At 32.7% G+C, this 27,742-nt stretch overlaps 1 protein-coding gene across 9 annotated transcripts in view; it reads left to right on the top strand.

Annotated features, from left to right (window-relative positions):
* Positions 1 to 27,742, top strand: part of FAM172A (family with sequence similarity 172 member A) — a 567,690-nt gene that overhangs the window by 366,300 nt on the left and 173,648 nt on the right. For all 9 annotated transcript variants that reach the window (XM_051993687.1, XM_051993679.1, XM_051993700.1 and 6 more), the window contains one exon: positions 27,010 to 27,126. In XM_051993687.1, the coding sequence (XP_051849647.1) occupies positions 27,010 to 27,126 (117 nt within the window). The remainder of the gene's footprint in view (positions 1 to 27,009; positions 27,127 to 27,742) is intronic.

Genomic DNA, 27,742 nt, shown 5'->3' with positions numbered 1-27,742 from the left:
TTGCATTTGTAGTAGATACTCATATTAAGTATATAACCTTTTAATAGAATTGAAATAATAAAGATATTGACCATCATTTTCCTGGCAGTTACTATAGATTGTTTAAATGCCCATTGACTGCCATTCTGAGACATTGGATATCTGATTGTTTTGTGAACTAAAATATTGGCATTTTTTTTTATCATTTGAGAGAAGAAAAATTTAAAAATATATGTACATATCTATCTATCTATCTATATTAGGTTGTTTTATAAAAGCCTCATTGTGAACATCATTTTTAAAAAACACAAGAATAATGGTAAATGCATCATTTCTTTATAGAAATAAATTGAATATAAATCTTTATATATAAATGTATTTTGAATAGGTAGGCCCCTTAAAAAATCATTTGTGCAAATAAAATTGATCTGTTTGGTCTTGTATTGGTCTGTTTTTCATTATTACAAAGGCATATAAACATATTTTTTTAATATCTAGGTTGTTTCTTGCAATATTTGATTGTGTTTATTCTCTTATTAGGAAGGGCTCCCATTTTGTTTGCTTCTCATTTAATCTTTCCATTTCTTGTGTCATATGTTGAAAAACTATTGCTGATGAACATATAGCAAGAACTATAATTCATAAAAGAGGTAAATAACTTTATTTCTTTGTCATACTGCCTTTACAGAAAGGAACAATCTTTCTTTTTTCTTTCTTTCTTTTTTTTTTTTTTTTTTTTTTTTGGCATATCTTTGAAATTAGCCCAAGAAGGCTCTTTCCCAAAAATGGAGAATACAGTAACAATTTTCTATGTAGAGTATAGTTTTTGTTTAAAGCAGTTGTATTGTATTTTTTTTAATTTTAGAGATGAATTTTCCAGAATATCCAAAGTAGAAGTTACAGCATCAGATGCTAATAATTGGCTAAATATGTTAACCTCCTATTACCACAGCTACCACCCCAAATAAAGGGGGGGAAATTGTCCAAACACTCATTATAGGTTTAATTACAATTTCTGATGGATTTGAAACGTTCTGACTGTGTTCTGGCCATTTCAATTTAGTCATTCAGCCCATGCTGCCTGTATTGTGTATTCAGCAATTCCTATTAGACATCTTCACAGTGAGTGATTCTGCTGGGCTTTCTGACACCCGCTTTCATGCATGGCCTACTATTCTGTGTGGATTTTTTTTTTTTCCTGAGATGCCTGGAACATTAAAGACATCTTGGCCATGTCAGTCTGTGTACAGTATATAATATGTGCATGTGGTATGGTGTGGATAGGACTCTACACATGGCTGTGATTTTATGTTGTGGCCTAAATATAGACTCGGACAGATATTTGAATAATTATGAATTTATAATTACTCCACACATACACATAAATTTCTTAGATGTTTAATCTTACATGAAGTCCCTTGCACACATTATCAACTTCCCTTTAAATTTTTATTGTCTGTTGTTATTGACACTAGGGGGCACTGCTTATCCTTAGTTGTATCTCTCTTCAGGAATAGTGAGTAAAACAAACTCCGCTGATTTTGTGATCTTATTTTAATTAACAATTGAATTTTTTTTTTAAATTCAAGACCATTTAATTCATTGTTATTTGGTTTTTATTCTCATGCCTACATGCAGTGCCAGCACTGTGGTGTGGAGCTATTTGCTCTCACAAACAGTATCCAGTGTCCCATACAGTAACATTTTTTTTTTTTCATTTGAAATGTCATTCTTGGCAAAGACAGAAGGCTAAGTTTGCCCAGTGACGAGGTTTAGATCCCTTGCCAGCTGTGCTTCTCGCCAGCAAGTGTGATGAACAGCTTTAGAAAGCAAGTGAGAGAAAGCATTGAAGAGTTAGTGTGATTCACTTGAACAAAGGTCAAGAAAAAGATAGGCAGAGGACAAGAACAGGAAGTATGAGAATAATTTATAGATTTTCCTTTCTGTAAATTTTTGTGTTGGTACTTATTATCAGTTTTCGGTAGTAAAAATTATGGTGTGGTTTATAAAATGATATACCTAATTAAATATTTCAAAACATTTAAAACATATTATATTTATCTTTTTCTTCTATTTCAACTAATCACTGAAAAATAAGTACACTCAAATTATATATGTTCTATTCCATTCATAATTATGTTTACACCCTGTATCCATGGCAACAGTTTGGTAAAGAGAGAAATTGGCAATAAAGTTGAGTAACTAAACATTTCTGATTCACAAATATAGACTGCTTCATTTTTTCTTAATGTAAAGAATGAATATATACTTTAAGTCATGTATGTTCTAAGCCTAAATGTTCTTTGTTTCAACATATACTGTAATTTGTAATGACTGATATGAACTAATGACATTACTAAATACTAGTTATTATTAATACAATGTATATACTTAAAATATATAGTTTTCTTTGTTCAGACCAATTCAAAAATGAAAAACATCTCTTCTAAAACTATGTGCAAGAATTTTCCTCTATGCCAGTTCTGGGTCAGACCTGATAATATTTCATATTCCTTCTATAGATACCCTGATTTTACCATGTCCTTTAGCACTGCTAAGTTTTTTATGACTTGAAACATGTTAGCTTTTTGGGGTTTTTTACAGTTTATGTGGTAACAATTATATTTTAATATAAAATTAAAAAGTCTTGTTAGCAAAATTGTTAAAATGAGAGAAGTGTAAAATTTAGTCATTTTAAAATATAAACTATATATAATCATCCAGACTCAATTTCAAACATTTGAAAACAAGATATTCTATTTATGGGTTGAGGTAGTACCCAGAAATACATCTACATGTATTTGTGTATATATATATATATATATATATATTATATATATATATATATATAATATAAATCTAATTTCTTGTTCTTCCTGATTAATTTAATTTTTCTAAGTGATTTCTATATTATAATTATTGGAATTCACAAGTTTTAAGCATTCTATCAAAGTAATTAAGTGGCTATAATCTATTGAAATAATATTAAAAGTTAATATAGTCTTTCAAGAGAAAACTCACCATTTTCACTATATGTAGTTTTTCTAATTATTTTATATAATATCAGTAGTCTTCGACAATTTAAGTTTATACCTGATATTTAGTAATGGATCTGTCATTTAACAAGAACAGGCATCATCTAGTTATGCCTTATCAGTTCATAAGCAAAAGACTGATTAATCAATATGGCCAGCTTTTGCTATATTCAACATTTTATAATTTGAAATGTTATTTTCCTGGTACTAACCATCTACAAGTAATCAGATGCCTGCACTGTTATAATAGGTTTTTCCCCTCCTAGCAGGATGTTGCTTTTGGCTATAAAAAGTTAATTTCAGATCCTGATATACTTGCATTAATTTTTGAGACATTGGCTGTGTGTAGAACCGCAAAGAATAACATGACCATCACACTACTATGCTGTAGCTAATCGTTTATTACCTCAAGCCAGAGGAAAGTAGTGTTAATGTGAAGGCCACCATGTCTGTAGGAAAGGAAGAAACTGACAGAAAATGTCTTGGAGATTGCTTCCTAAGGGTCTTAAGTGAGGACTAAGAAAATACAGGCGTGCTTGTGCATGTGTGCACATACACACATGCATACACACACAAGCTTCATTGTGTCAGGTATATTTTTCAACAGCTTTTGAAGAGATTTGAGAACATTTGGAATTTAGTTGTTATTGTTTTTGTTGTTACTATCTTGAGTACAAAACTGCACCATGTATCCAAACAGTTTTGCTTTGGAATGGGAAAGACTGTTTCAATATATCTTTTCAGAACCAGAACCTTCAGGAAACATATAAATAAGATTTTCATCAGTTGGAATGATTTGTTCACTATTAAATTTCAACAGTTTGGCTATTTGTGACAAAGATGAATATTTTCTCTTTTATTTTCAAGTGTTGTTGAACATGAACAAATTTGATAAAATTGATAAAAGTCAGAATGGTTGATCCATTTTGTATATATAAACAAAGCAAGTTATAACCCCAAATTTTCATATATAAAAATTACTGACAAATATTATTATGGGGGGAAAACAAACTTACATTTACATTAAAAATAATAGAACATATGTTTACATGTTAGAATATTTCAGCAGTTTTTAATAAGCTATAAAATTATTAACTTCACCAAAGTCATCTTCTGATGCTTCATTGTGGCACACAGATAACACTGCTATCAAACTAGAAAGTCACAATTACAGTGATGGAATGTGCAGCTCTTTTTAAAAGATGGACTTAGAAGGATTTACATTACAAAAAGAGCCACCAGGGAAGGTTTGTTTTTTTTGTTTTGTTTTGTTTTTGGTTTTGTTTTTGTTTTGTTTTGTTTTGTTTTTTTGGCCAGAGCAACTCATGGGCATTTTTTAATAAGTTGGAATCATTTGTAAATCTCCATCAGTGGGAGGAAGATAAGGATTCTTAAAATATTGAATTATTACTTTGAAATAAGATTTTCTGTATTTTTAGAACATATGAAAGAATAACCAGGTAGTTGTGAAAATAAACAATTGCATTTTGCTGGTATCTAATCTTATTCTTCAAAATGAAAGTTTTAAAATCAACAGAACTCATCTCTATCATTAGATTGATTTTAATTGATATTTAGCCTGAGTAGTCTTTAACAACTATGGGCGGTAGTTACTCTGAAATGGCAATTCAATGAGCATTCTTAAAGTCCTTACTCAGTGCCAGGCATTCAGGATCCAAAATCTAAAAGAAGCAGTACTTCCTTGCTCTCAATAATCTTCCATTCTTTTCTGAGGAGGAGGAAAGGAGTGATAATACAGATATGTAAAGGCAAGTAAATACGAGGTAATTGGGGGAATAAGAATAAGGCTTTTGAAGGAGTTGGACCTTGAAGGAAGCTAGGGTTTCAGTGAAACAAATTTGAAAAAATAATGCATTCTAAGCTTGAAGAACCAAGAGGCAAGAGATTGAATGTGGGTATTGACAATTTGACTGGAACTTAGAGTATGTAAAATTAAGTAATATTCAGTAAGACTAGAAAGGAATACTGGAGCCAGATTTTGGATTTTTAAATGCAAGAGAGGCAATCGGGTACCTCTGGAATTCCTTGAGCAAAAAGACCATCAACTTAACAGTTGTATGTAAGAAAGATTGCAGATATGGCAGCAGAGACCAAGTAAATGGCAATTATTAGTAAATGTCCAGGGAATAGATAATGAAAACCTAAACTAGGAAGGTAATCATTTTAGTGCACAAAATGCATATCAAAACAGTATTAACAAGAATATTAGTAATTGTTCGCATACAGGAGGTGAGGAACAGGGAAGAATGAGGATGACTAAACTTCTGAACCCTGATAAATGGAAGAATGATTGCGTTAACAGAAATAAAGAAGCTATAATTATAGAATTATAGAACTTGGGAGGGAAAATCAGTTCAATTTTTAACATGTTGAGTAGTTTGGCCTCCAAGATATCTTGTTGGAAATGTTCAGATGTGATATAAGATATAGACTAGAAAGGGCTAGATTATAGATCTGAGAATTATCTGCTTAGAAAAAAATAATTGAATTCATGAGAATCAATGAAAGGACTCAAAGAAAGGGCAGATTGAGAAAAGTAAAGGCTTAAGGACATGTCCAGTTAGGGGTACCAAGTATCTTATAATATTTCCACCCCTTAATAACCTCAATTCTAGAAACAATTGTAGATACACTCCTAAAAAGGGTAGGAATAATTTTTAAGAATTGGTGATTTAGGGGGCAGCTAGTTGGTAGAGTGGATGGAGCACCAGCCCTAAAGTCAAATCTGGCTTCCGACACCTAACACTTCCTGGCTGTGTGACCTTGGGCAAGTCACTTAACCCCAATTGCCTCAGGAAAAAAAGTACTTACAAAAAAAAAAAAAGAATTGGTGATTTACCAAGAAACCTTCTATGAGTGGAAAAGTACTCAAAGAAATCCAGGTATTGATTAATCACAAAAGTCTAACTTTGTCTATTAGATTGGAATTTGAAGTGGTGAAGATATTCTATTCAATGTGATTTGCCTTGTGATGATATCATCACTTGATATTTCAATGAGAAGAGTCCTTGTAAATTATAGTTCATGAAAGAGAACCATATGTTTGTCATTACTATGTCTTCCCTTTCAGGCGTATTTTCTTTATGTGTTATACTCTTGATGATAGGCCTTATTTCTGTACTTCATATCTTCCCTCACATTCTCTTCATTACATATCAAGACCTTTGGCTTTATCCAAATGTGTATCTCTTTTGCCACTATTTTTTCTTTTCTCTTTTTCTATGTCCATCCTTTCTCTTTTATATAAATTCACAGAGATTATTTGGCAATTCAGTACCTTCTGTTTCAAGTATCACCTTAATTCACTTTTATATAGTTTTTTTCCTTTGTTCCTAAAAGTATCTAGAATTGACTAATGGTTACCCTTCTTATTTTTATATCTTTATGTCATGTCTGATTATCCTACATGCATCACTATTTGGTCAAATCTATATCTAATTCTGTGTTTTATATATGCTTTTCATATTGTTAATGCTCAGCAAAAATGGAATAGGTGATAGGAACTAAACTTATGATTTCATTAATATAATGAATTCCCTCCAACCATGATGGGAGCACCTTCTCCAATTTGAGTCTAGAGGAGTCAGAAGTTATTGGACATGCCTACAGTCCATACAAGTAGTGTATGTGACAAGGTACCCACTTGAACCCACATCTTCCTGATTTTGAGGTCTGCTTTCGGTTCACTAAGCCACTCTTCCTCTCACTTAATTAAATAGTGTAACAATAATATTATTAATCAAAGAAAACCAGTATAAGTATTGTCAATCTATCCTCTTTCATGTACTATTTTAAAATTCTTAAAATGCAAATGAAGTAATTAACCTGATATGAAACAGTGACATATAATTGACTTTCTAAATTACTGAACTAGTAACTCTTTTTCTCTGCTATTTTATAGAATTTTATATTGGCTAAATTATTTTTTAACAGAAAATACTATATCAAAAATTCTGTTTTTCTATAATAAATGTTATTTTAATTATATACATTGTATATTAGTAGCCAGAAAGATTTGTTTTATAGCAATACTTTTTAGGTTTTATTTTTCCATACTAGTGAAACTTCTTACACTCCACTGTTTAAAAAGGTCTGTTCTTTCACCAATGTGAGCTCTTTTTTTCTTTCAAATCACAGCCCCTCCAAATGTCTCTCAGAATAAAAGTACAGTATACAGACTAAATCAGTGACTCAATTACGGGACTGTCCCCAAATAAATGCTAAGAAAGGACATATGAAGGGAAATGGCATTTTTAAAAAGCAGCCTAGAGAATAATTCTACATTTCCCACACACAAACCCTGCTTCAGAGTGTAAATTTCTCAATGCCATCTTAAATCAGAGCTATCATCAGATGTTTAAATGATAGGTTTCAAGGTTCCATTCTTGTCAGTGATCTGAAGTGCTACTCCACAGTTTTCCATTAGGGTAGTTATTGATAGAGGACACTTAGAGCATAGTGACTATTGTCTATGGTTCCTTAATATAGGAATCAAAAAGTGGCTATTATATATATACATATGCATTTGTGTGTGTATAATATATATGGGATGTATATAACAAAAATAAACTATATATAATATACATTATGTATATGTATACTATTGCATTGAATTGCTTGTATAAGAAAAGCATAAAAAGCCATTTGTGTAGAGCACAATCATATTTTACTCACCTCCCAAAGCACACTTTCTTTAAAATTATTGGTTGGCCTTGTTTTTAAGCATGCCTGGAAAAAGTTGTGTGTAAAGTGAATACTTTTGGGAAGATGGAAACATTTTCCCAAATGAATTCTATTATTATTTTAAGGATATATTTCTATAGAAAAAAATTGTGGGCCCTACGAATAAAAGGAATCATGCTTAGGAGTCCTAAATTTGTTTCAAGCTTCAGTCTGCTTTTGTCATTTAGCCTCCTAACTACATTTAGTTCTTCATATAGATCCAATAGGAAGTTGGTAAAATATAAATTCCCTTACTTTGTGACCTACTTTTTTTTCTTGACTTTGGGTATTCAACATAACTAGAGTACTGCCTTAAAGAGCTATTTAGAAATCCTTTTATTGTTCTCAAGCAATGTAAACAGTCCCTGAAATTCAAATTGACTTTTCTTTAAAGTATTTCTATACTCTCATAAACTGAAAACAAAGATTATCACCTTTTGTTGATAAGAAAACTTGGTGGGTTTGAGAGAGCTGCTGTTGTTTTTCTGCATCTATGCTGAGTAGACGTTAAGAATGGATGCCAGAAGTAAACACTTAATTTGCAAATTTGACCACTGCCATGGTTTTTCTTTTGAATAAATCTGAACAGGAACTAAGTGGATGTTTTCAAATCAGTTTTATTTAGTATTCCAAGTAATTAAGCCCCAAACTATAAGTGTAGATGCCCAGTATCTGGGGAAGAGAAGAGGCTAACTGTGCACCCACCTCCAATTACATTATGGCAATAATATGGATGATTAGGTGGCTTGACTCTATCCTGTTGAATCATTTCCCCAAATGTGTGCCCACTGTGGCAGACTCTATCAGTAGGACAATGCTTTTTAGAAATCAACTGTGTACTGCTTTTAATTTAGTTGCATTTCTGTTTGACTATACATAAATATCTTATGGACATGAAAGATAAGTGTATGTCAGTGCCTCAGTGGATTTGGGAACTCTCTTCAGTTTGAGTATTTAATTCACTGGTGCTGATCAGAACCCATTCAGGATAACATTAATATTCTGTATAATTCTTGTCAATGTCTTTCCATACAGAATCCACCTAAAATAGTGAACAGATGCATAGATAACTGGTATTTCAAAAATCAAATCATTTCCCCATTTATTTCAGATGTGCCCTCTTCATTTCTGAGTGGCTTATAAATGATAGTGCGTTTTAACCTCAATGATTTTTAAATGAACTCAGGAAGTTTTGTGATGTAATGGAATCCAGGAAAATGAGTTTATATCTAGATCTGCTAATTCCTATCTGTGTGGTACTGGGCCCTGTATAATCATTTGTCATGTATTTGTCAATCAGCAAATTATTTGGTAAATGCCTATTGTTATAGACAATATTAATGAAATATAAAACATAATGATTTCTGTTCACAAAGGCATATAATTGTTCATTTAGACCCATGAACTAAATCAATATTATACATACATATACACATACATGATAAAATACCAAATTATGTGGTATTAATTACTAACACACTGATTGTTCAAAGAATAGAGAAATCAGTGTTTAAGAAGAATCCTAGAAAAAGCTTCACAGTGGAGGTGCAAAGTGAGTTGACCCTCAAAGTAGAGGCAGGAAATTCTGGATGACAGTAAGACTATGAACAAGAATATGTAATAAGTATGATTTTTGTGGGAAATTCAATAAAGGTATGGATCTGACTAGAGCAAATGATTCCTACTGAGGAATAATGGAGTATTATCATAATAAGGTAAGTCCAGATAGTCAAGACTCTTAAATGCTAGATTACTGAGAAATTTCGATTTGATTAAATAAGTGGTAGGAAACTCAAGTGGAGTCTTGACAAAGGATGTGACATGATAAAAGTAATGTTGAAGGAAAATTAATCAGGTAATAGTGTTCAGTATTGACTAGAAGAGAGTGTAAATTATGGCTAATAGACCACTCCAGCAATTCAGATAATGCAGACCTAATTCAGTTTGTTCCAAACCAAACTCAACATCTCTTTTTCCCAAACTATGTCCCTTCTTTCTGACGTTCCCATTTGTGTCAGTGATAATAAAATTCTTCCATTCCCATAAATGTAAAACATTAGAATCATTTTTTTTATTCTTCCTGCTCTTTCCCTGGCCCACATCTAATCTAATCACCAAGTTCTTTTATATTGCCTTCTTCATTCCAGAATAAAGACCCTATTTTTTTTAGTCTGCCCTCATCACAACCTAATTTATTTTTAACCAGTTTAACTGTTATCTAGCTTAGCAGTCGAACAGAACTATCCACAGTGTTGAGCACTCAGCAACATATTACATATGTATGCCTATTTTATTTCTATACCCTTCTTAAAGAGAAGACCAAAATAACTCAAAATGAAAAAAAGGTCATAGAGAAATATGAGTCATTAGTGCAATAAGTGGCCAAAAGAAGCAAGTGTGATCTTGTACTCACTTGATAGAACTATAGCTTCCTGGAATAAGGTAACATTCTATTATTATATTCTGGAACTCACTCACTCCTTACCTCCATCTCCTGACTTCCTTCAGATCAGATCTTAGTCTAAAGCTCCACCTTTTGCATAATTCTCCTTAATCTTACTGCCTTCCTCTTGAAATGACACTCAGTTTATATTGTCTATATTTGTTTATACATAGTTGTTTGCATGTAGTCTCTCCATTGTCCTGGGAGCTCTTAAGATCAAGGATTTTCTTTGTATGCTCAGGGCTTAGTTTAGAACTTGCCACATAGTAAAGTCTTAATAAGAACTAGTTAACTGCCTCTATATTGATTGGTCCGTACATTGCGGTTCTCAGTGTCTTTTAAAGGACATTGATAAACTGGAGAATATCAGGGATAGAAATTTCAGTACGGATTACACCTTCCAAAGGAAGCCATCCTCAATTTATCTTAATTCTAGTGACTTTTTTCTGTTGTTTCGTATGTGTCCTGTATATAGTTTGCTTTGAATATATTTATTCGCATGTTTTCTTCCCCATTAGACTTTAAGTTCAGTGAGGGCAGGGACTGGACTGTCTTTTACCTCTTTTTGTATACCCAGCATTTAGTGGCTGGCATCTAGGAAGCACTAAATAAATATTGATTGATTGATTGATGTCACATGGGGATCCTTTGAAAGAGCTGAGAATGTACAATCTGGAAAAGAGAAGACTTGGAAGGAACCTGATAATTTTAATGTGGAAGAGTTATTAGATTTGTTTTGTTTGTCTCCAAAGTACAGAATTGGGAGCAATGGTGGAAATTGCTAAGAGACAAATTTAGGTTTGATATTGAGAAAACAAAATAAAACAAAACACCTTCCTACCAGTTAGAGTGTTACAAAAATTAAATGGATTACTTAAGGAGATGATTGATTCTCTGTCACTAGAAGTGCCCAAGGAGAGGTTATAGTTGGGGTCCTTTCATGTATGGGACTTGAACTTTATGATCACCAATGACCTTAATAACTTTAAAATTTTGTTATTCTCTGCATAACTCCTATTTTCTATGGTGCTTCTACTCAGAATTAACTATTCAGTCAGTTAAAAGGAACTCTAGTAAAAACATCTCTTTGATGTAGTGGAAAGACTATTCAGTTTGGAATGCAATAACCTGGGTTCACATCCCAACTCTCCCAGTGACTACCTATGTGAACTTGGACTCTGTATTCAATTCTCTGACCATACCAGTTAAAAAAGAGCATATCATGTTTTCAGATTGTGGCAAATAATTATAGCTAGCACTTATATTTAAATAGCATTTATATAGAATTATAAAATTTCAGGGCATATTATGAATATTATCCCATTTTATTTTTACAACTCTGAAAAATAGGTGCTATTATTTTCTTCCATGTACAGATGGGAAAACTGAGGCCAGTAGCAGTTATGTGGTTTATCCAAAATCATACAGGGAGCCTGACTACTTTCAGAGAAATAATGTTCATTATATAATTATTTTATAAATGTGCAAACTTACTGAGTATTGAGATCCAGTCTGTAGTTAGTTCAAAATGAGTTTGCTATTATAAATATGAAATCACATCCTTTTACCACTTCTTCTTCTGAAATTACTAAGGAATAAAGAAATTCCAAAGATTAAATTGTGGTGCTTCTATATTCCTTTCCCTCATCTCCCTTACCTATTGTTTGCTTTCTTCTACATTTCTAATAAGCCATGTCCTAGCTCAAATTTATTATAAGTATGTATTAGTCATATGGGATTAGTTTTGTATTGTAAGTCATAAATGTATTTACTAATATATACTTGTGTCAGAAACATTATTTTTCAACATAAAGAGCTTCAGGAAATTCTCTTTTTTTCTACCACCATTGTATTTATTTCCATATTTAAATACCCCTAACTTTGTGAATTAATTTTGCTTTTTTATGAATTGAGAGTATTTGGGGCTCATTTATTTAACTTCAGATGATCTCTGCCTGACTGATATTTATGATTTTCAGAGCTACGCATTTTATGCATTATCTAGTTGCATTCATTTTGGTAGTACCATATAGTGTTACTGCTCTTGCTTATAGATCTCTCAGCACAATAGGGATTCATACTGTACTCTATTTAAAATCTTTGGTTTCTTTTTTCATTTTTAATTTTCCCTTTCTCACTCTCTGTCATTGGTGGCATTGAGTGTGTTTTTATAAGGTTCTGGACCTCTCAACTTTCAGATTGTCAATCATTTTTATGTTTGCTTTTTTTTTTTTTTTTTTTTTTTTTTAAATCTACCTTACACATGGTTTTTTGTTATTGAAGGAGCCTGCACGTGGCAACAAGGTCTGGGTAGGGAAGGAAGAGGAAGTTATTACTGCTCTCTTCTGGCTGCCTGCAATAATAAATCATAATTCACCATCCCCTCATCGATGGGTGGCAAGAGATTGATCTTCGTAAATACATGTGACCCTGCAAGTTTCAGTTTACATGCCCTATCCCTTGGTGTTCTTGCCTGTGGAGAACCTTTTCCTTCCTGAAGTTAGACAAAGGTTGCAAGAAGCAAGGCTGGGGCTTCAAAGTACCGGAAAAGTGAATGTTGTCTTATCCTGTTGCTACAGTGAAAATCCAGCTGGTGATGTTTAAATAACCAGGGTGTGAGGCTGCATTTGTGAAGTGTTCAGCCCACTCCTGAATCGTCCCTATCAATTTGGAACTTTGGAGACCTTTTGAAAAATTCCCTGTGTTTTCTGATGTCATTATCTCTTCCATGAAAAGCCATAAACTTTGGTACACATTCTAATTGTGCATAATACATGAAATGAAATGAAATGTTATAATAATGTTCACCCATTTTCTTCAGGGTTTTCCCATGATAACATTTTTGCTATAAAATCTGAACAGAAGATACACAAAATGAGGTTACTTTTATACAATGATTTCCCATAAGAAACATTCAAAGAAACCAATTTCACTGTAAAAAAACAAAAAACAAAAAACAAAAAAACAAAACAGATTTTGTTCTACTTTGAAACAACTAACTTCACAAAAATAGATAGATTGCTTTATTATAGATGTCTTTTGAAATTCCATTTTAAATTTAATTCATTAGACAAAATTGTGATAAAAGCATATTTTATATACCCTAAATATATTGTAAGTGCCCCCAAAATATATTTGGCCCTATTGTCACATTAATACCCATAGAGAATAGAATTTTTTAGTAAGAAAGAATTTGTTATGTTGTGAAACACAAGCACTCTTCTCTTGCTTTTAAGCACTTTCATCATATAGCGACTCTGTACCCTCCCTCTACTTTAGCAAACTAGGTCATAGTGATGGTGGTGGAGTGGTAGGTAGAATATTGAACTGGAAGTCAGGAGCTCCCTGTAAACATTAAATATTTTGAAATGAGTTAAAATTATTATTGTTTTGAAATCCAGCATCTTATATGGTGTCTGGCATTCATTGTTAAAATAATTCTAGATAAATACTCTTCAGTAGCTATTACTGACTTGCTCTGTAACTTGAGGTCAATGGCTTGACTTCCTTGAGCTCTAGTTTTCTCATCTATAAGAATGAGGAAATTAAGGGCAGCTAGATGGCACAGTGGATAGAGCACCAGCCCTGATGTCAGAAGGATCTGGATTCAAGTGTGACCTCACACACTTAATATTTCCTGCTGTGTGACCCTGAGCAAGTCACTTAACTCCCAATGCCTCAGGGGGGGAAAAAGAATCAGGAAATTAGATCATTTGCTAGGGTCCCTTTCAGCTGCACATCTCTGGAATTCTGGTCTGTGACCAAGGATAAGATGCTACCACAGCAGAACTTTTTCAGTACTGCCAGTGACAAGTCTACATTTTTAAAATGCCTAACTCTGCTAGTATACTGAATAAGAAGTAAATTCCTAGGGGCCTTTAAGTTGTTGCAGGCTATATTTCTACTCTGTCTCAAGAAAGGTTTGGGTTGGTCAGAAGAATTTAGACTGAATAAATGAATTATTATGCTCATTTTTTTTTGTTCATTTAAAAATTAGACTTCAAATTAGCCTCTTCTAAATTTGTTAGATAGAATTTTGCACTAGTCTATGCATGTGAAGTACTCTATTTGTTTTACATGAAACTACCTGTTTTGGCTATTTCAAAGCCTCACCAAGAGAAGAAAAGTGTGAATCGTCTATATACTTATCTATTAAAAGCATCTTTCCTCCTTCTAGACTATAATTTTAAATTCCTCAAGTTTCTGGTTGTTTCACTTTTATCTTCACCTCCTCAGTACCTGGTACATAGTAGATACTTCATAAATGCTTGTTGGTTGATTAATTCACAAGCTATTGATGATGTAGTAATGGAAAAAAAAATAACATTGAGATTGAGCTTGTCTTTTCCAGATTAGTTGATTAAGTGAAAGATTATCAATAATTTCTTCTGCTCTATCAATACAGCAATGGTTTCAGTGGTCACATATTTGCATGTAAGTATGTATGTATTCAGTGTTTGCATTACACATAATTCCAGTTTGACATTGTGACATATAAATTACTATAGCTATTTTAATGTACTTAATTTAACCAACTACATGTTTCAAAATCTTTCCAAAATCCATACTCATTTTGGGATAGAAACCTGTTTTAAACCCCGATAGATCAACCAACACAGACCAGTATGCTATACCTAGGAAAATTTCATATATCAGAAAGACAAATTGGTTTTAATAATTTTTGAAAACATCTTAGAGCTTAGTAAGCCACATAAAGACTGCAGTAAAGTGGGAATTCAAAAAGTACCTAATAAATTAGTAAATGTAATTATATTCTACATAATTAAATATTTTAAAAGCAACATTTTTAATATGTAAGCTTAAAAACGTCTAAAATGTCTTTTATGATCTGTAAACCTGAAATCTCAATTTGAGGAGTTCTAGAGGGAGCTACACTAATATATTTTTACAAAACCGTTTTATTATCTATAGTGATGATTTATCTTTCTACACTGATAATGGTCATCAGATTTATGCATGTATAGCAGTTTCAGATTCTGATCTGACGGTGTTAAAATACTAGGAAATGAAAACTCTTTGAGTTTGTCCTTTCAAATTATTGTTTTCCTGTACAAATGTTCACATAATATAATTCTCATTGTGCATATGTGCCGCACATGGAGGTGTCTTAAGAAGAAGAAATACTTTTTTTCTCTTTTAGAAAGCCTGCAAAACATTTTCCCCCCAAACATGCTTATGATCTGTCATATACTTTTCTTTTTGTTGTTGTTGGAAAGGTTTAACACTTGTGCCTAGTGAGATAATGAGTTGATATCTTTTAAATTTAGGTTTATAATTAAAAGGAAGGAAAGTCATCATTACTTCTCTCCTTTTTATGTGTAATTATATAGATTTGTCAGTTATGAAGTACAATACAAAAATCTGAGCTATCCATGCAAAAACATTTAAGATTTCTGAGAGGGCATTCTTATTACTTAGAACAAAAATATAAATTTTTGAGAAGTGAAGTGACTGTATGAAAACTGTTGTTTTTGAATCTTTAAGATTTAAGATCCTCTAGGAGGTGCAAACATATCCAGTCATAATGCACAATATTAAAAGATAAAGTTCCTTCAAGAATTGTTGAACAAATGTTGTATGAGGCCCTCAGGAAAAGGAACTTGGAAAAGATTTAATGGGAGAAGGGACATTTGAGTTTTCCTGGAAAACATGAACTTGTAATCAGCAAAAATAAAAGACATTCCTTTTTTTTTTTAATAACTTTTTATTGACAGAACCCATACCAGTGTAATTTTTTGCAGTATTATCCCTTGCATTCACTTCTGTTGCAATTTTTTCCCCTCCCTCCCTCCACCCCCTCCCTCAGATTGCAAGCAGTCCTTTACATGTTAAATAGGTTACAGTATATCCTAGATACAATATATGTGTACAGAACCAAATAGTTCTCTTGTTGCACAGAGAGAATTGGATTCAGAAGGTATAGATAACCCGGGAAGAAAAACAAAAATGCAAGCAGTTTATATTCATTTCCCAGTGTTCTTTCTTTGGGTGTAGCTGCTTCTGTCCATCCTTGATCAATTGAAACTGAATTAGTACTCTTTATGGAAGAGATCCACTTCCATCAGAATACATCCTCAAACAGTATCATTGTTGAGGTATATAATGATCTCCTGGTTCTGCTCATTTCACTTAGCATCAGTTCATGTAAGTCTCGCCAGTCCTCTCTGTATTCATCCTGCTGGTCATTTCTTACAGAACAATAATATTCCATAATGTTCACATACCACAATTTACTCAATCATTCTCCAGTTGATGGGCATCCACTCATTTTCCAGTTTCTAGCCACTACAAACAGGGCTGCCACAAACATTTTGGCACATACAGGTCCCTTTCCCTTCTTTAGTATCTCTTTGGGGTATAAGCCTAGTAGAAACACTGCTAGATCAAAGGGTATGCACAGTTTGATAACTTTTTGAGCATAGTTCCAAATTGCTCTCCAGAATGGCTGGATGTGTTCACAATTCCACCAACAATGTATCAGTGTCCCTGTTTTCCCACATCCCCTCCAACATTCCGCATTATCTTTCCCTGTCATTCTAGCCGATCTGACAGGTATGTAATGGTATCTCAGAGTTGTCTTAATTTGCATTTCTCTGATTAATAATGATTTGGAGCATATTTTCATATGTCTATAAATAGTTTTAATTTCTTCATCTGAGAATTGTCTGTTCATATCCTTTGACCATTTATCAATTGGAGACTGGCTTGATTTCTTATAAATTAGAGTCAATTCTCTATATATTTTGGAAATGAGGCCTTCATCAGAACCTTTGACTGTAAAAATGTAATAAAAGACATTCCTGACTAGAAAAAGTATAAACAAAGCATAGAAGTGAAAGAACAGATGGTGTATTATAGGGCATAGATATCAGAGAAACCTTGATGTAACAACTATGAATAAAGAATAGTACCAAAGAAGGTAAAGATCAAAAGATTCTACTTTCACAGTGGTATACTTATTTGCCTTCCCATAGTTGCATACACATACACATAGATTTTCTGTTGTGTCTCCTAAGATGATGAATCTAAGAAATTGTAAGAGCTATATAGGTGCAGTGACAAAGTAGGGTGTCTTATTTCTTTTGTCTGAAGGTATAGATGTGAATTATAGCTGACTTCTATTCCTGACTTTTCTCCTTAATCATGAATATGAGAGCCCAAATCTACAGACATTTAGAAAGAATCACCATTGCAGGACTGCATTCTTTCCTTGATACTTATTCTAAAAAACTAAGACAATCACATAGCAGTTCAATTATGATGACACCCTGTTATCTCCAGGATCAAATGACATTCAAAATCTATCATAACCTAGCCCCCTCCTACCTTTCTCACATCTTACTCTCTGCCATATATTTTTAAATCCAGTAATGTCGGCCACTTTACTGTCCCATTAACAAGACACTCATATCTCAATTCCAGACTTTTTCTTTTGTGACATGCCTGGAATACTCTTCCTCCTCAATGCTGCCTACTGACTTCCCTGGCTTTCTTTAAGTCCCAAGTAAAATGCTGTTTTCCCTAACCCCTTTTAATTGTAATCTTTTCCATTAATTATTTCTTACTTAACATGTATAAATTTACTGTTTATAGTTGTCTGCATATTGTCACTCCCAGTATATTGTAAGCAACTTGAGGCCAAGAACCAGCTTTTGCCTCTTTTTTTGATCCCTAGTACTTGGTGCAGTGTCTGGTATGTAGTAGGTACTTAATAAATGTTAATTGTTTGATTAATGGTTCTTCATCATTCATTTTGCTAAGAGGAGATAGAATTAATTCATCAGTGAGGAAAAGGACTTGAAATTGACTTAGTACTCTCATCATAATGCTGAGCAAGAAAGATATTTATGGTATATTGAATCATAAGAGTGATCATGGGAATAGGATCTTGGTTCAAGTTAAAGTTAATGACAAAAAATTAGGAAAAGATTTCCGTAAGTTCTAAAAGATGACCAGTACCTGCATAGTAAATGTCTTTTTAATAAGCATGGAAAAAGAAAATTAAGATCTTTCCATTGCTAAAGCAATCATTTCCATGTCTCTTAGCCTTTTATTCTGCTTTTCTGGTTACATAATACTGTGATAAGTTCTTAACCCATAATGTCACAATTGTTTAGTTTCCAAAATGTTATCTACTCTAGAGTCATAAGTGAAAAATAGACAAATTTTAAAATGTTATAGAGAGCAATATATTTTTCTTAGCTTTAAGAATTCAGACCTTTCAGACAAAATATGCCTACAAGCATGTATAAGAAATTTTATAAAGAATTTATTCTGTGATTGATATTTATCATAAACTCCAGAATAAGCTTCTGAAAAGTGGATGTTTAACTGTTTTAATGAAAATATGATGACATCAATGTGAGTAATTTTTTCAACAGTACATATCACAACCTACCTACTCTTTATTCAGTTGTTACTCTTGGTTTTTAATCATCCCTTTACAAGGGGGTCTATCCAAATAAGGGCCTTCTTCTAAGTCTCATGATGCTACCTAGGTAACAACAGTAGCACATGTAAAGATTGTCCATTGGTTGTCCCTCACTCCCACTACATGATCAGCCTAAATCTTTTCCTGGTCTTACACTTTTCTGGTGTGTTTTCCTTTAAGTCACACTCACAGTTCTTTATTATCAATATTCTTCAGTCTATGTCAGTCAGAGAGTAAGCATTTTTTAAAGACATTACATTTCTTAGGCACTTGGTAATCCCTGGACATATAAAGAAAGGTTTTAAGATAACAATCCCTGCTGTAAAGGAAAATACATCTTAATGGGGCAAACTACATATAAATGACATATAAATGTGGGTATGTGAGTCTACAGAGTTGATTAAAGGTAAACTGAGAGGGGGTACAGGTTAGCAACAGAGGACCAAAGAAAAACGTCTTCCAGAAGACAAGTTTTGACCTGAACCTTTCCAAGATATTTATGCTAATGGAAAGATCATCTTTGTGTACTTGGTTTTTCCTATCTGGATATTTGATCCAAACTTTTAAAAGTGATTTTGAATCTCTCATTTAATTGCTTTGCTATATTCTAGGATACAGTTAATATGTCAACTAGAAACAGGAGTTTTCAGGGTTTTCATCTACTTTATTTGGGTTCTTGTAGTATATCAAAATCTATCTATTCCTTTTTTATACTTTTTTCAAAGATACTTTCAATATGTATATGTTGTTTTCATAAAGATTTTGAGGATTTATCAAAGTAGACTTGTAAATAAGTACTTATTTCTGTTTTCTTGATTGCCTTTTATTGAGTGGTAATAGTCACAATGTCTGATTTTTTTCCCCAGATTTTTAATATTATTTATCTTTCATATACTTTATTTTTTATTTTTTAAAAATATTTTATTTTATTTTATAATAACTTTATATTGACAGAATCCATGGCAGAGAAATTTTTTTTCAACATTATCCCTTGCACTCGCTTCTGTTCTGATTTTTCCCCTCCCTCCCTCCACCCCCTCCCCTAGATGGCAAGCAGTCCTATATATGTTAAATATGTTGCAGTATAGCCTAGATACAATATATGTGTGCAGAACCGAGCAGTTCTCTTGTTGCACAGGGAGAATTGGATTCAGAAGGTAAAAAACAACTTGGAAAGAAAAACAAAAATGCAAATAGTTCACATTCGTTTCCCAGTGTTCTTTCTTTGGGTGTAGCCACTTCTGTCCATCATTTATCAATTGAAATTGAGTCTTTGTCAAAGAAATCCACTTCCATCAGAATACATCCTCATACAATTTCGATGTCGAAGTGTAAAGTGATCTCCTGGTTCTGCTCATTTCACTTAGCATCAGTTCATGTAAGTCTCTCCAAGCTTCTCTGTATTCATCCTGCTGGTCATTTCTTACAGAACAATAATATTCCATAACATTCATATACCACAATTTACCCAGCCATTCTCCAATTGATGGGCATCCATTTCATATACTTTAAGAATTGATCTCTCTTTGCCTTCAAAGAGCGTTTGCCTTCAAAACTGTGTTTCCTCCATGTAATTAATTTGCTAATATTTGGTTTGGTATGCTTCCTCTTCTCATCTTTATTTTCCTTAGTATTATCCTATTTTCTTTGGCAGCATTTCAAAATCCAGGTGCAGTAGATGAAAAATGTTAAAGATTCCCCCCCTCCCATTTTAATGTATTGGTTATCTTTCCAATTTCATCTTTAAATGCCCTTAAAATTAACTAAATTAATGGTATCTCATAAAAACTTTTCCCAGTGCTTCTTGCTATTTCATAAGGCAGCACTGCTTGTAAGAGCACCATCACCATCATCCAGGCTTCCAATCTTGATGTCATGCTGAGCTCTTCACTACCAATTACCTCATATATTCAGTCTGTTGTCTATTCTTGTTGTTTCTACCTTCATGATATTTTTCTTATATCTCTCCCTTCTCTCCACTCCCATAGCCACTACCCTAACTAAATCAGTCAATCAATAAGTATTTAATATGTGACTACTATTTGCCAGGTTTTGTGCTACAAAAGGCAAGAAACAAAAATAGTTCCTACTCTCAAGCCATATACAATCTCATGGAGGACAGAACCTGAAAATAATTATGTGTAGGATATATTGGCAATAATTAATAGAGGAAAAGCATTAGGATTAAGAAGAATGAGAAAAGACTTGTAGAGGATGGGATTTTTAGCAGCATCTTGAAGGAAGCCAGAGAATTACTTCTTACCTAAATCATTGCAATTGCCTTCTGGTTGGTCTCCTTGAGTACTATCTTTCTATTTCAATCCATCCTACCTATACTCAAGTGCAAAGTCTTTTCCTTAAGATCCAAGTTTGACTGTGTCATACCCTACTAAATAAGTTACAGAGGTTCTCTATTTTTACCTTCTGGATCAATTATAGTCTTTAGCCTTTCACGTCCTGGTCTCTTCCTATCTTTCCAGTCCAATAATACTTTAATCCCCACTTTTCAGACTATAATCCTGCCTCGCTGATTTATATTCAGTTCTTCAAACATGACTCTATCTCTGTGCCTTTGCATTAACTGTCGTCTGTGCCTAGAATTCACTCCCTTCTCTGCTCCATCTCTCGGCTTCCTTGGCTTCTTTCAAATATAGATCTTCCCTCATGGGCTTCTCTGTCTCCCTACCCTCCCACGGTAATCCTGCTTTCCTTCCTTTGGAAATACCCTTCATCTATTTTGTGTGTGTGTGTGTGTGTGTGTGTGTGTGTGTGTGTGTGTGTGTCTGTGTATGTGTGTGTGGTTTTTATGTGTGTTTACACACATGTATCTATCTTTCTATATGAACATATATATATATGTACATAGTTATTTGAATGAGAAAATAGGTGCTCTGAAAGTAAAGACAATGTATCTTTGTATCCCCAGTTTTTAACATAGTGCTTGGCACATTGTAAACTCTTAATAAATGCAGGTTGATTAACTAAGATTTTTACAAACTAGTTAATATTCTAAGCCAATATTGTCCTCTGCTGCCATATCTTTCTGCTTGTCAAGGAGACCAGGTGTTTGCTGCTGAAAGTTCTAAGTTCTTTTGATTGCTTCCTTGTCACAGTTGATTTATATCATTTAAACTTTCATAGGAAATAGAAATCCTCTTTATTACTGCCTATTATTTTATCTGTTTTCCCATTTTTCAGCATCTAAACCTAGTTTAAATACATGTTATTGACACTGTTTTAATTGCATACTCTTATCATTTCCCATCTATTTCAATATTAATTTTGATCTATACTTTTCAAATCGATAGCCTGATTTGGAAGTAACTCCCACATTGGAAATCTGTTATTTGTAATTTATTTAGAAACAATTTCATTTTTGTGATGTTAATTTATCACTCATTCTATTTATCACCACATTCTATTTCTCTTGAAGAAAGCATTCATAATCTATGTATGGAAGGAAATATAAAATGTCCCCAAAGTCCCACTGTTATTTTAAGCTATTATCTTTTTTTAAATATTAAAGTTTAGAATATCACTGAGACTTTTAGGACTCTGTGTGTGTGTGTGAGTGCATGCTTGCACAATGAGTAGTATACATCATGAGTATATCCACTGAGGTATGCAACATCAGAATCACTACTGATTATCTACTTTCCTTCACTTTCCTTACCCCATACCCAATTAATTGCCAAGTCTTGTGATTCTACCTCTGCAAAGTCTTTTATCTCTCTTTCTCTCCTTTCAGATGGATACTAGTTTAATTTCTCATCACTCCTCACTTCTTTGTCTGTTCCAGTAGTCTCCTAATTGATCTCTGCTTCCTATCTCTCTGTTTCATCAGCATAAATCCAACTATGTCATTCTTCTTCTCAAGAATATTTTTGGCTCCCATTGCTTCTAGGATGAAATGCACATTTTTCAGCTTGGAACTTGAAGGTCCTTACAGTCAGGCCATGCCTGCATTAGTCTGTCCACATAACTCCCATTAAACCCTCTATTTCAGTCAAACTCACATATTTGCTGTTCTACCTCCTACTTTTTTGCCTTAACACACAAGGGTTCCACATTCTTAGAATGTTCTTTCTCATCACCTCTGCCCTTAGAATCCTATTGTCCTTCAAAGTCCAATTCAGATACTGCCTTGTATGGAAAGCCTTTCTGCTCAAATTATATTGTTTTTAGTTATCTGTAACATCATATCACCTATAAAATATATACTCCTTAAAGTTAAGGACTATTTTTTGCTTTATTTTTGTGTGCCCTACATTTAATAATAGTTCAGTGCCTGGAGCATGAGAAGTATTTAGTAAATGCTGTGAATAGTATCTGTCTTCAGATTGTATTGTATTATCTGTTGCACTCATTTCTCAGTTCAAATCTAACCACCAAAGGGATAGATTTGGGGAAGGGAATAGAATGTACCAGCTTCTTAAGGTCAAGGATAAATTTTTTGTCTTGTCTTTTTGTCTAGCATGATGCCTAAACATAAAGTGACACTTAACAAAATGTTCACTAAAGACAAAATAAATGAGGCATACATACAGTCTATTAGCCTTTAGCATCATTCATTCCTTAAGTCATGAGCCATATATATTTTTTGCTCTGCTTCCCTTAGTCTGTCTTTATATTGAATTCACAATACATGTTGATTTAATTTAGAATATGCTTTCAAGTTTTTCCTAGAATTCCCTGCCTTAGCAATAGATCTAGCTGAAAGGCGAATAAAATAAGAGTGAATTTAAAATATTCAGATTAAGTTGAAAAGACTTTCAGTAAATAGATAGAATTAATAAGAGAAACCAAAAATAAACATGAAAAATATTCAGTGATTAACTGAAGGGATGCGGGTTTAGAATTTTTTCCCTTTAAATTAGAAACACTTATAGTCTTCCTTGGGCTTTCTGTCTGAACCAAGATTTTAATGTCAAAATGTTTAATAACAATTAAAAATTAGTTCAGGAAGGAAAATAAACTAATTAATGTGGTCAAGGAATCATGTGTATTATTTATCCAATTGTTGAATATTCATTCATTTTAATAAATTACTTGACTACTATAGGAAATCAAAGAGAGCTAGTTATTTCCTTGTACCTAACAAAAATATCTTTGTATATAGCAAATGCTTAATAAATATTTGTTGAATAGTATGCTTATGTCAAGTTTCTAGCTTATCCTGTTTTGAGGCATTGGAATTTGATAAGATTGCTGAGTTTTTTGGTCATTTTCTACTGACTCACTCTGATTCTTGTATTTTTTCCTAATACAAATGAATCACAATTTTAAAAAATGTCAGAATGAACACATGCTTTTGGATGACCTATGTCATGATTATGACATAAATTGTGACATATTAATATCTATTTTGAGATTTTTGATGGGTTATCTCTAGGGTGTCACAAATTTTCATTCATTAATGATATTCAATTGTTATCATAAATATCACTATATCAATGAACTATAATTTCTTCTGCATGAGAATTCCCTCTGTGAGAACTCCTTTCTTCAACTCAGATCTCATACCATATCATTTCAGGGCATTCCCAAAGTCTTAAAAGATTTAGATATTGGCTTATAGACACTCTGTTTCATCAGAGGTAAAATTTGAACCTAACATTTTCTTACTCCAAATCTAACACTCCATTCACTATAGCAATTTGTGTTTGTAAAAATGTAACTTGTTTCTTTAAAGAGTATTCATTAAAATGTGAAATTTATTGAATATAATTTATTACTATATAATTGTTAAAGAACAGAAAATTCCTTAGTTAATTCAGAAGCAGAACATTTAGAAAAATCTGTCATCATTGCATAGAGCAAGAACTTCTATAATACATCTTTTTGAATTTCTTAACATTATTTTCTTGGTTGACTTTACTTTTATTCATACCATTCTTCAATCTGACTCCATTCCAAGCCATGTTTCTTAACTCTTATCCTAATTTCTATATTTGCTTTCTGGTTCTATCCAATTTTTGTGATCCCATGGCCCTTGCTCTCTACTTCCGTCCTTCAGCATGATTCACAGGTATGCACTGGAAGATACAAATGATGCTAGATAATATAGCTGAGAGATGCAGAGTACTAAGTGAACCAGATAACTTGGAACAGAATGGGTAGCCATTAAGTTATCTTACAGCCTCTAGTGGTGCATAAAAAGCAAAGACTGGGGTAAAGAGTGAGTAAAAGAATGAAAAGCTGAACTATTTGTTTTTTTTCCCAAACACTAGCAACCAATTCTATTTTATAGTTATATTCTATATTATATTCTATAGCGAAGGATTTTCTGCACGTACACAACCTGTTAATCCTTCTACTGAAGAATCTGGCCAACCAACTGAATCTGAAATGGGTACAGTTTTTTCAGAATTTAATGTAATATTAGATCAGATAATGCTATGACTGAAATGTTTTAGTATTAGAAGAGCCAGAGAGATAGATCAGAGTTTTTCCATCAGTGATAGTGCCAAAAATGAGATAGTTTTTTCAAGTTTGCAAAAATACATAGTATTTCAATTTCTATACTTTTGATCTAATCAGGCATTTTTCATATGAAATAATTATAATGTACAAATGGTTTTTCTATCTAGTTTTGTTAAATTTGCTATAACCTCCTCCCCAATCCCAACTTTTGTTTTACTGACCTCAGCCATCACAATAATATAGTAATACAGATACATGTATTATTAACAACAAAGGCTATCAACATTCTTGTTAAAAATTTTTAGAATTTTTTAGAGCAGCAAGATTACATGTTATTTTCCTGTAACTGTGGTGATTACCTTAGATATGTTGAAGAGCCATTAGTTAAAAAATAAAAATTACACAAAATGAGAAAGTACTTTATCAGTAGCTTTAGGTTCCCCATTGCCAGAATGTTTTATTTATATGACATTGAATTTATTTTTCATGTTGTGTGATTCAATAAAATAAAATAAAGAATAAGGTAGTATACAATTTAATAATTAACATGAAGCATTAAATCACAGTACTAGTCTGTGCCTTTAAAAATAATATTGTATTGTAGGTAAAATTTTTACTGTTACAGTACTGTGTTGATAACCAATATTGATTTTAAATTTTTTACATTATAGAAGCAGAAAACATAAAAGACTGAAATTTTGATGAGGAAAATACTGCTGAGACAGCATTAACAATGAATTGAATTAACATTAAGTAGTGTTCAGTGAGAGAAGGTGTGCATATGTAGACTATATAAAGAAGCAAAAAAGATACTTTTATTCAGAATGTCAACAAACATTATTTTGGTATCTAAAGTAGTTTGCTATAATCTCTTATCAGATGATGAAAGTTATTTAGGATTCTTTAAGTGCAGTATTGCATTTTTTCTAGAAATTGTTTATAGAACTAGTTAACAAATGATAGCCAAATTTATTCAGGAAAATTGTTCATTTCCATTGATATGAGAAAAATTTGGAAAGTAAAAGACAGTTGATACAAAGTAATAGTGAAGATATGACAATGAAATTCAGAGCTGCTATTTATTGTATTTTATTGTAATTTTTACTAAGCATTTTCTCAATCACTATTTCAAATTAAGTTCAGTAGTATTAGTAGATTAAACTCTTTTGTCTATTCCTTTTATTCCAAACTATTATTTTCTAACCCCTTTATCTTGGCTGCCACTGATGAATTCTTTACACCAATCCATTCTTTATTTTCAGAAATCATTTATTTTTTCATAGAAATAACATTCTTTGGAAAGAAGTTAAAGTGTAATAGTTTATTGACATAAAGTAATATATTAGAAACCAAAATGATATTGATAGACTCTGAAGAAAAAGACTTTTGTGTATATTGGAGTCTGCAAGGAATTACATGATCATAGTGTGAAAACAGGATAGTTAAATTGGATATAAAACGAAAGAACTCTGACAAGTCAAAGAAAGATTTCTTTCTTTTTCTGATGTACAATACACTGAAAATTAGTAGATGTTAGTCCTTAAGTAGCTAGTGGGGGACCCCAGGTACCATCTTCCCTGAAGCACAAAAATTGGAAGTCTAAAAAACTTGTAAAAGATATCCTCAGGGATTCCTACCTTTTTTCACTATGATCCCGTTAATCCTTGAATTGTCAAACCACATGGAAAATAATAGGGCTTTCTTGTTCTAAGACTTAAATAGTGTTATAATTAAAAGAAAATTTGAGGTCTTTCCATATTTCTAGATAAGGGAAGAGTGTTTTCAGTTGTGGAAAAAAAATTCCAAACAAGAAGTAAGTTTGTGTTTCCTTTTTGATATAATATTATCATCTCTGACTAAGCAGGCTGCACTCAATTAAAAAAAAAGAAAGAAAGAAATTACAGCCAATATTTTATTTTCCCTTTTGGAAACAGATGATTCAACGAGAAGCAGATGTAAGAAATAAGGTAACTGCTGTGGCGTTGACAGACTCTGTTCACAATGTGTGGCATCAAGAAGCTGGCAAAACTATTCGGGAATGGATGAGAGAGGTGAGACTGAATTTTCTTAAGTGCTGAGATGAATTGGGTAGGTGTGAGTCTTTCCATCTTGAGTCCCTACCTTCTACCACCCTCCCTGCAGCCTCCATTACTATGGACAGAACATTCAGATTCTAGAGGAAACAACAAAGCACAGATATGATTGAACCAGAGGACACCTTATTTTAAATAATTTTTTTCCAAAGTTCATTTGTTTTTCTTCCCTTTTTATGCATGCATATAAAAAGAATAAGAGCTATGGTTACAGAAGGTCTTACTGTTAGATTTTTTTTTAACCCTTGATGTTTAAATTTGGCACCAGCTGCTAAGCATAGTGCCATTTAATTGCAATGAAGAGGCTTAATGTAAGCTCTATCTTATCCCTTTCTTACTGAAAAGGAGGTCAGTGTATACCCCTCCTAAATGGATTGGCTGGCTATTGCCAGTAGGGGGAGAAGATATAATAAGCAGGAATGGGTATAAGCCAGACCCCAGAGCTCACAAGAACACAGGAACTGGCCATGGTCCAGCCTACGACTAAGAAAGCTTTTTTCCCACTGTTTCTAAAGGTAAATGAACCTGAAAATTAGTTTGAACTCATTGAAGTATGCTCCTGTTTTCTTTTCTC

This window comes from Antechinus flavipes, chromosome 1, assembly GCF_016432865.1.
Source record: "Antechinus flavipes isolate AdamAnt ecotype Samford, QLD, Australia chromosome 1, AdamAnt_v2, whole genome shotgun sequence".
NCBI lineage: Eukaryota > Metazoa > Chordata > Mammalia > Dasyuromorphia > Dasyuridae > Antechinus > Antechinus flavipes.
Note: the sequence above shows the minus strand (reverse complement) of the source record. Positions and strands in the feature narration are given on the sequence as shown.